Genomic DNA, 14260 nt, shown 5'->3' with positions numbered 1-14260 from the left:
TAGAAGAATTTGCTCATGGGTGATCAACATCAAGCACAGTACAGTCTGCAGAACTCTCAGTGGGACAAAGTGTAATGTTCCACGTTTGTCTTTTGTTTGCATTTGATTGTATTTACCTTCTCTGTCTCTCTCATTTCAGATCCTGACTTCATTCCTTTGTGTGAATTTCACTGTTCTCCACTCACTCATGTATAAATAGTCCTTGTCTCCGTTTGTATTGGTGCCAGTTTGTCTGATTCTATCCAAGACTGAACTAACTGAGCTATTGAAAGACTTTTAGTCAAACATTACAGGTTGATGAGTTGTGCGTTTGAGTCAACCGGTTCTGTGTCTGAGTTGTTAAAATCCCAACCTGTCCCATGCAATTGATTTGCATTTGAATGTTTTTCAGATCAAATGTCATCAAAAATAAAATCAATAAAGTGAATATAATTTCGGGCATTTCTGAAAACAAATAATTGGCGTGTTGCAGCTACATGAGTTTCTTTTCCTTTGAAACACAATCACATTGAATAATATCAAGACAAAAATAACTCAAGTTTACATTAAATGTTTTCAGAACACCTCAAAATATGTTCACGGTATGTCTAATAAGAAAGGAAAACTAAGAAAATGCCTGATCAGATAATTAATGAATTCATTCATTTGCCATAAAGCCAGTTAATCTCCAAAAGAAGATCAGGACTCGCCACTATTTATCAGTCTGCCAAGGAGCAGGACGGAGTGACAAACGATTATCAAACATCGGGCAACGCTGCTTAAAAATCCAGGGACGTCAGTCGCTTCAAGAAGGTGTTAACAGTGTTTCCTTGTGGCCCCTGGGAAAAGCCGAGGAGAGCACTCATCAGATCATAGATCAGAGGGAAATGAGTTATTTACACAACATCTTGAGGAGAGCTGCCAAATGAAAATTAAATTTTGAAAAAAGGAGAGGGAATTGAAGTGTGTAAACAGTGTATGTGTGTGTTCTCTCCTGATGGCAAAATGAATGCCTATGGGATTCAAAAGGACCTGCTCTTGTCCTCTATGTTTCCCTTTTTAAAGACATTGATTTAGCGTATATGTGGCAATCCTGAATGAAAACACAGCCAAGATGAAGCATGCGACGATGCTTTCAATCCTCCTCTTGATATATTAGCAGAACATGATTTCCAGTCCGTCTTAGTTTCTTTATGTTCGTACTAAATAATGTCCAAACCGTGAAAATCGCTCGTGCTCTCCTGCATATGAGTGACTCGGTGGGTTATAATGGGGATCTGTAACGACTACAAGTATCGCACCTGATACCTGAGTACCGGTTCATCCCGAGCCAACACTGTCTGTGACCATAAATGTAGTTAAATGGGACTCCTTGAAAAAAACCACAAAAGTCATAAATGGATGTTGATGTCTATGTCTATTGATAAATGAGTACTAAACGGTTTAAAATGTTATTGCTCTACCTAAATGTGTCACTGCCTGGGAACTTAATGAAATGCTAAATGATTGACTTTATCCTGACAGCCCTCTCACATAACATTCATTGGCAGGCCCATTTTCACAGCCAATTTTGTCATTTAACCGCCTTAAGTACTACAAAGCTGCTGGTACCTTAAACTCTCCAAATGTTCATTTTTGGGGAGGGAATTTAAAAAAGAGACAAAAAAATTAAAGGTGCAATAAGTAATATTACGTCACATAACGCACTACCCCCCCCCCCCCCTTCTTATGTGGCATTTATGTTCTACTTTTAACCTTCCAATCAAAAGTGCTTCATTGCAAACCACCACAGGGTATTTCTGATTGACATACAGGTGACTGTTGAATGCAGCTCAGTGGTGGAATATAAATTGCAATCGCCTGAAAGTCATTCTGACCTCTAAATCTGTAATTTCCTCCTAACTACATAAAGAGTCGACTGATTTCAGCATAGGATTGACACTTTGCACCTGGAAAAAAAAAAACCCTGTAAAGTGCAAAATGAGTCCAATATGAACTCCATTGTTCAAGTTAGTATACGCGGTATAAAGTACAGTTCTGCTTCTATTCACTGTGACATTCATGAAACGTCCTTACTTTAACGAGCAGTCATTGAAATACCGCGGAGACGTTTTATCTCAGCATGTTACCTTTGCCTTCTGTCCTTCACGGGCTAATAGCATTAATTCCATCCTCTTCCTTCCATTCTCAAAGCTAAAGAGGTGGTGGAGTTTCCTAATGGCCAAGGGGGAAGGCAGGTACAACCCGATCCCTTATATACTTTAAAGCAAACCGTGAAAAAAGCAATATGTGGAATGAATTTAAAATTTTCGGATGGAACAATGACATTTATACACCTGAAAAATATAGATCATTAATGTGTCTTGGACAGGTGATGGGGATTGACAGTGTTTGTTGGATAACCGCAATGAGTCTCTCAGACTCTCTCCAAGACCCACTCCAGCATAATGAGACGGAGTCAAAAGGCTCTAACGCTATTTAAAAAGAAATCATTGTGTCTGAAAATTAATCAACCTCACCGAGTGCCAAATTAATCACAAGAATTTATGCCCTTTCCCTTGAGGTATTCAAACTATTCAGCTACAGTCTCATTTCGTGATCCAGCCCAGCGTCGGTTCGCAGTTTTCCACTTTTATTTTCTGATCGGTCTTTTACTTCCACTTGACAACCCAGAGAACACACTCGCACAAATAGAAGCAAAACATATCAGTCAACTGTGTGAGTATTCACGGTGTCAATCGAGGAAGGTTCAGACCTTGATCTCGAGCCATCCAATTCAATAAAACATTGCGCTTCGAGACCTACAGTCTGAGTGTAGGAAGGAATCTCACGGGCGGTGCAACATTTACACAAATCTACATATTGCTCTTCACTCAGAGCAACGACTCCCATGTGAGCATCAAAATGAAAAGAAAAAAAAAAAAAATCTAACAATCAGCAAACAAATGTTAGAAAAGTAGAAGTAATCACTCAAAAGTCGTAATACTTTGAAGTGCAGCTATTTGTGTTCCGTAGCCAAACAAATGCCAGAAAATACTCATAAAAAGTGCCAAATAACTGTATTTAAGGACACAGAGGCTTAATGAACACGCAAAGGTTGAAAAACACTTAACAGTTCTTCCACAAAAGGCAAGGAAAGAAAAAGGCTTTTATAATCAAACACTTTTCTCAAATGAAAACCCAGTTATTTTCCCAACGGACACACAGAGTGAGACGTGTATTATAATTCAATGTCCCACTGGCTGGAAAAGCAAAAATCTACATCTGAACTCCTCTTAAACACAGTGAGTGTAGATCTTTTGGTATTATCCGCCTTTCCTCCCCCAACAACCCCGGTGAGGAATAGTGGCAACAAAGCTTTAAATGATACTTAACACATCTAATTCCAAAGGTCAGTACATTATGGTGAGGGGAATGACAAAGGAGATGCAATTTCTTCAAAGGGCACCACAAACTAAACCAGAGGTAAGCAAGAGGAAGGGTGTAAATTCATTCTTAAAAGGAAAGAAATACATTCTTCAGAAAACATGTTTCATAATCCATGGTAACGGGATTCATTATTTTCCTGTTTTCTGTTTCCTGCTTCACACGCATTCAAACACACAGCAAACTGACAAGCTCATAAACTGACAAATTGCATAGTAATTTATATCTATTAGAATTCACAGCTTTATAAATAATTATAACTACAGTAATGGTGTCAGTTCCTGCCTGTCTAACTGTCAGTCAAGGTTGAGCACCGCAGAGAGGAGACTCTCTCGGTCAACTGACGTCCACAGACTGATTCTTCTGGTGACACTGAAAGATTGGCTTCTTTTAAAACATGTTTAATGTCTGTCCAACTAATAGTGGCGGCAGATGCTGCACATAGTCTCGGGTCAGCAGGTGCACAACCGCTGTCATGGATGTTTCATTAATTTAAGCCAATTATTGCAGACAACTCCATCACCAGAGGGGTAACCCATAATTCATGTGGTCCCAGGTGCATCTCATACACATTCATTTTACTTTTATTTATAGGCCGGAACACTCTTTTTTTTTTTCTTCTTCTTCTTTTTTTGAATCCAACCCACTTTATGTAGACATGAGACCTGCCACATAGGTGGTTCTTATTCAGAATTAGCAGCAGTAAATTTCATATAGTTTGTTAAATTTTAATGCAACAAAATGGAATTCCACAAGGTCATGTTTGGGTACAACCACACTTTTTTTTAATGGTATTTCTTGCACTGGTTATTTACTCACCATAACATTTCTGTGATGGCCTGGGAACATTCTGATGTAAAACTTAGAGGCTTGACAGCAAACCATCTAGGATTTGCCTCACACGGGCATGCTTTAGGCAAGATGAGTCAGAAAGGTTGGAGGGAAACTTTGACGCTGGCTTTCGAAGAACTGCAAACTCATGAGGGAACAGGAGCTGGGATGAGACCAGTGTCAAATATCAGTTTGACTCAAATTATGTGTTTGAAATAGTTTAGTGCTGTCAGTTAACCAATTAAAATCCATAGTTTGTTGGGTATTTTTTAAGGAACTATCAGAAAATCAAAGTTTGATTAAATAAATTTCAGATCTGTGTGGGGGCATAAGTCTGTTTGCATGATTTAACGTAACTAAATGAATATAAATTACAAAACCAATACCATTAAGAACCATGCCATTCAGATTAAATAAATTCATGATTCACCAAAACATGTAATTTTTGTCCTTAACTCCTAAAATAGAACTGATATTTGTTGTCAACAGAAAACAATAAATAAGTAATAGTCCCTGAATCAGGAAATAAACAAATAAATAAATAAATAATATTCTGCTACATTTGTTATGATGAACCCTTGCAATATATAGTCTCAACTTTAGAGGAGGCGTTGTTTGAGGAATCAGTTTATCTTCGCATTATGTAAAAATCATGTGTTTCTCACCAGAAAGTCTAAAAATACCACAAGTAGAGGAAAAAAAAAAAAAAAAGAACCTTCTTGACTTCTTCATCTTAATGAGAAGAAATGAGGAGGGTTCGTTTGAGCAGGACTAATTTCACCTGACATAATTTTCACAAGGCAAATAACCACTGGCAAATGAGGACAGGATCTGACACGGCCGCGCACGCTAACTTGTTGACGGGGCACGTTCCAGCATACACTGAAAGACCACCCCTGCTTCTAATTACATGGCCGTATCTCTTCTTTGCAAACTAATCCTGCTCACACAGGCTTTATAATGCTGTCAAAACAAGTGAAGTCACGTTACTCTCCCGGTGATTCATAATGCTGACGACTAATGAGCAGAGCCGGTTATGCAAATGAACCAGCGGAAGCCGTCTGTCCTTCAAATGATAGGAGGCCAGAGGTTTACTGACATGACAGCTGCACCGAAAAGACGATATGCAAACGGGTTTGGAGTTTGATGATTACAGTAGGGACTGACTAAATAGTCAAAAAAAGGTTTCACGTAAATATACCAATATAGACTCTGACTTCGCAGGAATCTGTCAAATTGTTTATAGTTTATCGTGTGAAAATACCTATGAGTCACAGTAGTGACAGCTATTCTTCCTGGGTGTGAAAAAATTGTGATTGTGCCCAAAGCAGTGGCCGTCATGTTCGTATTAATGAGATATAAAGGAGACGAATAAAAAACAAGCGTGGTAGTTTTGTCAGTATATTCACAAGCATGAACCTTGTTTTTTTTTTTTTTTTTCTGTCCAATAATTTATTACAAAATCAGCTTCACCCCTGAGCCTTTTAAAAATATACATTATCATCAAACAGTCATGTCAGTATTTGTGTTTAAAGTTTAATGAGAAACTAGTTTTTCATGGGAGCTGATGAGGCTGTAAAAATAGCATAAATAAAGTAAAGTTTTGGGTCTCTGCTGTCAGCTGGGTCCAGTTTAAATCAGCAGCATTGTATTGGCTCTGTGACGGCTCTCTCTGCAGCCCAAACACGAACTCTGTCATCTCACACACACAGCCAATAGTGTCTGAACTTATGAACCATTTAACATTCCCAAAAACTCCTGATCTGAATCAGGCAATCTCAGTAAGTCTTCTTTTTAATTCTTTTTGCTTGCTTTTTTTTTTTTTTTTACCCCGGCTCTGGATTGATTTTGTGCTGGAGCTTGGAATTTTACTATCTTCTGAATCATAATGACTGAGACCTCTGCATCAATCTCCCGAGGCTCATTAAAACTCACTGCAACAATAGTAAATAAAGTGCTGATTAAGTGAGAATTCAAAGCAGTGGGAGTGTGTCAGCATCAGCAGTAACAATCTGGAGGAAGATGGTTGATGATTATGACAAATCTTCTTTAAAAAAGCATCAATCTGAGTTTTTTTTTAATCCTTTTTTTTTTTTTTTTTTAAAAGCGTGCAGTGAAAAGCACTTCAAAGCTGCTGTGAAAAAGTTCCTCAGATACTGTTCCTGGCGGTGCAGCGGTCAGCCACATCCAACTTTTCTTTGCTGCCTTGTAAAATGTTTCACTTCTTCAGCTGGAGTTTTTCCATTGTCACATCAATGGAAAAGGAGGACAAAAAGGTTCCGGTAAAAGTCTCTCACCTCACATCCACAGCGTCCTCCATGACGGTCATGTCTGTCTTGCATTTGGCTGAAGGGTTGATAGCGAGCTCGGCGGGTGGGATGACAAAGCTTTTACTCAGCGGCAGCCACATTCCCTCGCCTAAAGTGTATGTGAACCTGCAGGAGGACACAAAAGGTCACATGACACCAGTAAGGCAGATATTTTAGGCTTTTCAACTCGACATGAACAGCGGAAAGAAAGATGAATGCGGGTGGAAATGACAGGCAGCCAAGTTTATTGATGTAGCTCCGCTCGGCCACGAGGAAATCCAAGGTGCTTTACAAGAACTTAACAAAATAAAATCACACCAGTGGACATTTCAATTTATTTGGGGATTATTAAAAACAAATAAATGGTGAAAAAAAAAACCGTCAAAAAACCAGAAAAAGTCAATACAATAAAACAATTATATAAGGACATTTTATAGAGGGGAAAAAATAATCCTTTTGAAATATATAATGCCAACTCAATTTGCACTTATTTGTTGGCTTAAAATTCCATTTTTATAAGTTTAGCTTAATTGGTTGTGCTTCTTGAGTTTAGCATGTGTGTATTTCAAGTGTGTAGAGCAGCTTTTTCTGAATTTTCTCTTCATGTGTAACAGTGAAACCGCTGTGAAGTGCTGAGAAATTGCGTTCAGCTAAATTCACATTTCTCTATCAGGATAGACAGAAACGTAATGGCAAAGTCAAATCACGAGCGCATTTTTTTGTTCTTCTGAATGGTTCCGTAAGTGATTGTCTTCAGTGTTTTTAGTATGATGTTTGGATATTCTTGTTTTTACTACATATCAGTTTCGAGTTGTACGAAACACCTTTTGTTTGTTGTCTTAAATTAAAAGATAGTTTAACGTGAAACATGAAAGTTTTGCAAAGCCAAGGCCAAAGTCAAAAGGGTGAAAGAAATTATTGTGAATTATTGGGATGTCAATTACAGGGGGAACAGATTTTTTTCCCCCTTTTAAACCATTACAACCAATGATTTAAGTGTGACTATAATTCCAAATCACCCCAAGATGACACAATTTTGACACAAACCACAACTTTTAAAAACAACGTTTCATTTTTTTTCTCTTTAGATATGCAAACAAGCCTTAAGTGAGCAATTTCAAATGAAACTACGAGCCACTGATTCCTAAAAAGATTTAAACTTGGATTTGTATCTCCATTTCATCACTATATTCCTCTAAATGCATGTATTTGTATTTGCACGATTCCTTGTTAAAGCCATTGGGGCTTCTTTAGTCGGGCTTATGGTTTTTACAATAAACCGATAAAGTTGGTGACTTTAATTTTGTCTTTTTCTTCTCAGGCGAAAGTTGCAGCTTTATCCAATAGATTTTAAAAAGAAAATTTCCTCAATTGCATGACTTCTGAAAAGACTGAGGTTAAATGGATGCCAATAGAGTTCATTTGAATATTAATGAATTACAGTCAACTGAGGGACTTGCACAGACAAATTTTCAAATTTGAATTAAGACATACAAAGGTCGCTTAGCTTAAAGTTAATCTGTGAAACATAATGGCTTTTAAATCTTGTATCCAAAGTTCCCATCATGTAATATGAAAGCATCTTTCATTGGACCATCCTAACGATAGAGCCTTCTAACTGCCCCGAACCAAGTTTATAAAGGATTCTTTCTTGCAGTTTGAATTCCCCAAGTAAAACAACAAGATCCTTTATAACATCATCAAGGCTGTTTTCTCAAATTATAAAACGGCTGCCAGTGACTGAGCTTCCTTCAGTCCAAAAAGCAACCACCACGTTGCATTGAAATGGCTACTTTTCGAAGATGAATGTTTTCCCCGCATCGCCGATTCTGAATAATGGCATCAAATTGGTTCGAGGTTAGTCGTTTTACCTTTCAGCAAAGATATCCTTTTTTGCATTTACTCTTTCTTGAGCAGAAGGACACACAGTTATAATGAATGCAATGCATACTGAATGAGGAACCCTGGCAAAAAGAAAAAAAAGGGGGGGCCAATAAGAGTTTCCCCTGAGATAAACCACGGCTATAAATCTGTAAACAACAGATGTCTGGGACGAGGGCTTTAAAGCAATCCTTTATTTGTGAGTCAATGAATATCATCAATCTTTAAACACTCTGCAGATGAAATGTAATACTTCTAACTTTAAGTTAAACAGTGCACGCTGATTAACATCACATGCATTATTAGTGCCGATGAATAATGCATGCGCACTTGTAATACAAAAGAAAAGGACCTGTTGATTAAATAGTTAACAACCTTTTTTTTATGCATACTAAACATATTTCCTCCTTCACAATTGTTCAATTTGCATTTAATAAAATGCTAACTTAGCATAAGGAAAGGGCAGTGAACTGTGAGCGTGCATGCATTACCCGTCACTTTGAGAGCGGAATGATTAAAACACCGGAGATATTGAACACTTAATTATATCCACCCGGTTATTCCCTGTGTTTCCGAGTCAAACATTCGAATGTCTCAAAGTGCCGCTGTCCTCCGTTTACGCTAAAATACTGAGCAATAGGAAGTTGGTGGGAGCTCATTAAAATGGTAATCTAGTTCCCAGGAAGCCGTTGCCACCTCCCGCTTCCCCGGCTCTTGTGGGACTGCGTGCATCGGGCACGCTGAAGCTCCCTGTGATGCCGCGTGACGTATGTGGGTGACCGCAGGACAAATTAGCGGCCGCTTAACGAGCTCTGCTTCGTAATGGACAACTGGGGAGTTGTGTGCTGCTATATGACTTATATGGTTCGCCCTAAGAGAAACTGGAGGTGGAAAACACTAAGAGCCCCCAGGAGGGAAGAGTTGCGGAGAAGAAAACATGTTTGTGGTCCTTGGAGGAGCCGCTGGTGTTTAGCGTTGTACGAATGGCCGACATTTCATTTCACTGTTGACTCTCGGTCTTCATCTGCTTCGACAAAGGTGAACTTCCTCCGCCTTATTGAGCCTGCAGTTTCCTTTAATTCTCTATAACGCAGCAGTTTTAATAGCCTCGTTTACTCACATGTTTGTCTGCCTAAACAAACAAGATGACGGCCACAGAGCTCTCTAAGTGCACACTGAATTTCAACATCTTTTTTTTTTTTTTTTTTTCCCTACTGTCTGGAGTGAAGTTAAAACTAAAACTAAAAACAGAGAGGGATGGACGGTCGAGTGGGGAACTGTGCAGGAGGAAAGGGGTTTACCACAGAAGACACGCTAGCAGGGAAGGCCGCGTATCAAAGCGGTTCCTGGAGAAATTAGTATGACGCAAGCCTTCTCGGTCTGCTTCCAACACACGGCCACAAGAGGATACGAGCTTTATAGGTTTTCTCTGTGTTGGAAGCAGAAACACAGGCGAGGTTTTGTTGTTTTTGCCATTATACTGTCATGGAAGGAGTCAGAGACTTGAAATGAAGACAGAGGGGGCAGAGACTCTGCGAGCTTTTCACTTTCCAAGTTTGGGAAACTTGAAGAAGTGTTTTGAACATTGCTGGAAGGCAAGTGTGTCTGTATATGAAAGCAAACACAGACATGTGCTGCTTAACGCAAACTTTCAAGGAGATGGGATATATTTTCAATGAAAAAATGTCACACTAATTGTTCCTGAGCACAATGAATAATTAAAATAAATATTAAAAATGCATGAATAGATAAACTTGAGCCCTTAAGCAGTTTGTGAAGAACTTTTTTTTTTTTCATTCTGTTAGTTGTTAACTTGATACTCTGAGTCTCAAATGAACTGTAAAATGGTTTATATTTACTTTTAAATATTTGATTATGCAAAAGATGGAATATACTGTTCTAAGTGAAACTTCTGCTGATGCGTTTTGGCTGCAGGTTTTGGTTTAAGGCCTGAGAAACAGGCAGAATAATCCATTCTCCCTGCCATCAACCTACCTTCCAGCACCAAATTAGGCCTTTTACTCTGAGATTGACTGGATTTTATTTTTATGTCCACAGAATTGTCAAAAATCTGCAATGAGTCAGTGTCTTCAGACTCTTATTTTAGAATTTCAACTTCCAAAATCCAGCAGTTCTTCAATAATACTGTATTTTTTTGACAGTACTGAGAAGCTGATGATACAATGTGACAGTTTGGTGAATTTCATCAGTTCCTGGACATTCGTACTGAGGAACACTGTAGCGACTGGCTTATGGACCCAAAGTTTCTCAACTTTCTAGATTTCATAAATAGAGTTTGAGAATTACCCTGTAAAAATGGTTCTCAATAGCTTTGAAATTTCCCAAAACACATTGGTCAAAGGCTGACGATGAACCACAGTTTGACCAATAAGTAGGAAATGGAAAGTGCAAAGTTGCTTTTTGTTTTTTTTGGTTTTTTTCTAAGAAAAAAATATGGTTTTGTTTGTTGTTAGAGTCGTACAAAAACATGTCTCTGATGTTGGATTGAATCTGAAACAAAAACATATTTTAATGGTTCGATTGTTACAACATATGGAGGCTGTAGTGTATTTACATCGTTTGCATGAGTTTCTTAAATAAAATCAAGAGTAGATATTACTGCTAACACACTAAGTGATTCTGACAGTGGCTCTAATAAGGAATAATAAATCTGTCCTCTAATTCTGTCACCACAAGGTATTAAGCAGTTAATCCAACTTTGTGTTCAAACGTAAAATACACTCCAACTGCCAAATATCATCGGTTACAGAACAAATATGATTAATCTTATAACCACTTTTCTCCCTGTCAATTGTTCGACATTCACTTTTTCCCTTTGTTTATGGTGTGTAAAAATATCCACTATTATGTCAATATCAGTTACCAGTGCTCAAATGTTTTATGACATAAATTATATTGAATTGATTAGGATGGTGAAGTTGGTATTAAAGATTTTGATCGTCATGTGACGAGACTGTGGATAAAATTGTAAAAAAAAAAAAAAAAAATGATAATAATAATTAATGTTGAAAAAGTAGTTCAGTTTTTCCAAGATGAAGATGTACCTTCTGACTATTTTGTATTCGACAATCAAATCTCACAATCCGCCAATAATCTTGAGGGAGAGAGACAATCAAAGCGATTGTACCCGAATCTGAACACAGTATTTGACTGCAGCGCCATGAAAAACGTTGGGGGATGAAACAAAGTTTTGCAAAGTTCTCCTCACCTGAAAATGCGATCAGAGGGTTGTTCTCCCATCACAAGATCAAACCCGCGCTGGAAGATGGTGTAAGGCCAGGGACTGCCATGAAAAAAGAACAGATCAGAGAAACAGACACACACACACACACACACACACACAAAAAAAGAGGGGAGAGAGAATAACACTGTTAAAATCAAAGTCGGAGATGTGTTAAATTTTTCAGTGTTCCCGTCCTCCTAATTTAAACCTCCGAAAAATCAGGAGTCCTGTTTTGGTGTCTAACATGCAGCCACCCCCGCCTTCCAGAACACCCCAAAAAAAAAAATCACAAGCGGCATTACAATGTGTCCTGTGTGCAAACACACTCATTGAAAAATGTGTTGGGAGGCAGGCTGACACGTAATGTGACTTTGGCTCATATCTATTTACCATGAGAGGGGATAAGAGAGGATGACAGGATAAGACCGAGCTGCAGAAAGAGACGCAGAGTGGGAGGGAGGGAGACCCACACGATGATGGAGGGAAGACAGAGAGGGAAAGAGAGAGGGAGGCACACTGAGCGGACAAGACTGATGCCAAGAGGCAGAAGTGAGAGTGGGGGGGAATGATGGAGATTAATGGGGAGTGGCAGCTCAGGGACTAAACAGTCGGCGAAGTGAGAGCGTATGGAGGGGAAGTGACAGCGGCCCGATGTCATTCTGAGCAAACTCCTACATGACTGTAAGCAAAAAGAACATTGAGGAAGAGGCCGTGGTCATTAAACATTTAATTCACTCCGGGGTGCCCACTCCGCTACGCAGCGACAGGAAACGGGGGAGAGCGTCGGGAAGATGAGACTCGGAGGTGCAGGGCTGGGCGGCTGAGCAGAAAACTTTATGTGTGGCTTAAACTGTGTTCTAAAAATGGAGAAAACGCCCACATTTCAGACGAGCACGGGTGAAGAATTAATCTGTTCCCTTTTAGTTGTTCTTCCTTTTATCACGTTCACCCTCACTTTGTGGATAAAAGATTATATATAGCAGCAGATCTCTGTGCCAGTCCACAACGCATAAAAAACTCGGAGTGGAGTGAGAGGGAGGGTTTATTTCATCTGAAATTCCTTAAAAAGCTGCACCGTGGAGTTTTCAGCCACAAATAATGTCATGAAGTGATGTTTTTTTTAAGTGTGGCCCCTCTTTGTAGCACTTCACACATCCCCAAGGTCTTTGAAGGTTTTTTAGAAGAAAGGAAATGCACTGAACAGTTTTGCCAAACCTCATGGACATAGGCGAGATGCTTTGGAAGAAAAACACACACACACACACACACAACCACACTCAACCTTAAGTTGTTTGTTTACTAAGAAAAACTCCACAGGGCACCATCATCCAAGTATGAGTCCAGTAAGCTGTTTGCTGAAAGTACAAAGTATTATCAAGTGATATCGGGGTGGTTAGAAAGACCTCATTCATTGATGTACCCTCTTTAGACTAGATTGACCAGGGTTAATGTGATTTGATGGTAGAATTGCAAGGACTGAGTGAGTGTGCCCCCTTTTCACTGCACTTTTTTCTCACAAAATAAGTTCAACTTTTCATATCTGACAGAAGCTCGTGTTACAAAAGTTTGCATGGAGAAAAATGATTGGTGCTGCATGTGTGAGCAAAGGTTAAGTGTGTTTTATGAGGGGGCGAAAGGGACATTATTCAGGATAGCCATTCACACACATATGAAAATTAAACACTATTAAAAAAACGAATAATGCTGTATAGAACAATTATTATGAAATGATATAAATGAAGCTAGTAAATAGTCTTTTAACTTCAAATGATAGTGTAATTATCCAGCTCTTAAACCTTTCCAGGGCAACAGTTGTCTTTTTCTGTCAATCATAAGGCGTTTGCTTATTTCTTGAATAACAGTTGTTACACGGGAAATATGAAAGTTGTTTGATCACGTAGCTGTAGAGTCAAGATGACTCAGGTCAATCAAAGCCTGTAAAAGTCTCATTATTCTTGTGGCGCTCTGCAAGCTGCCTGTAATTAAGGTGTTGAAAAAAAGGGGGGGAAAAAAGCTTAATGAGCTGCAAAGTATCAGACAACCAGAAGACAAGTGGAATCATTGTTTCTAAATAAATATTCAGATGTAAGTGTACAAGTGGACAAGTTAATGAACAATAAACTACTGCATCAACATGAAAAGTGTACACAAGAATACAATCTTGGACTTTGAAAAGCAATTTGGTTTCATGATGAAGCATACATGTGAACGGTTATCAATTAGTGACCATCTTGCCATTTCCTTCATTACTGCAGTGTTTCTTCCCACCTTCTTGTATACTTTTTTCCCTTTTTATGTAATCTGCTTGTGACGGAGTCACTCTGACGGTGGCCGCGGCGCAGCGCTGGAGCTCATTAAAACACACATTACACTCACCTGTGTCTTTTCTCCGTTTGTCGGCTCCGTTCCCCGCATAGTTGGACATTGTTATTCACCGCAGTAGTCGTGGGTGCACACTCGACCGCTGCCAAATCATCCTCCTGCCATAATCTATCACCCTGCAAACTTTTTCACCAGTATTCATGTCCCATTCACGTCCTCCCACAGCCAAACCGAGCGCCGAGTTCACTTCCTGTTTATAGCCGTCAGA

At 39.0% G+C, this 14260-nt stretch overlaps 1 protein-coding gene across 1 annotated transcript in view; it reads right to left on the bottom strand.

The window, feature by feature from the left end:
* Positions 1 to 14260, bottom strand: part of astn1 (astrotactin 1) — a 337883-nt gene that overhangs the window by 190613 nt on the left and 133010 nt on the right. Inside the window, 2 exon segments of the mRNA XM_030115287.1 lie at positions 6534 to 6671; positions 11656 to 11730. Of these exon segments, the coding sequence (XP_029971147.1) occupies positions 6534 to 6671; positions 11656 to 11730 (213 nt within the window).

Source organism: Salarias fasciatus, chromosome 18 (assembly GCF_902148845.1).
Source record: "Salarias fasciatus chromosome 18, fSalaFa1.1, whole genome shotgun sequence".
NCBI lineage: Eukaryota > Metazoa > Chordata > Actinopteri > Blenniiformes > Blenniidae > Salarias > Salarias fasciatus.
This window is presented reverse-complemented; position numbering and strand designations above follow the sequence as displayed.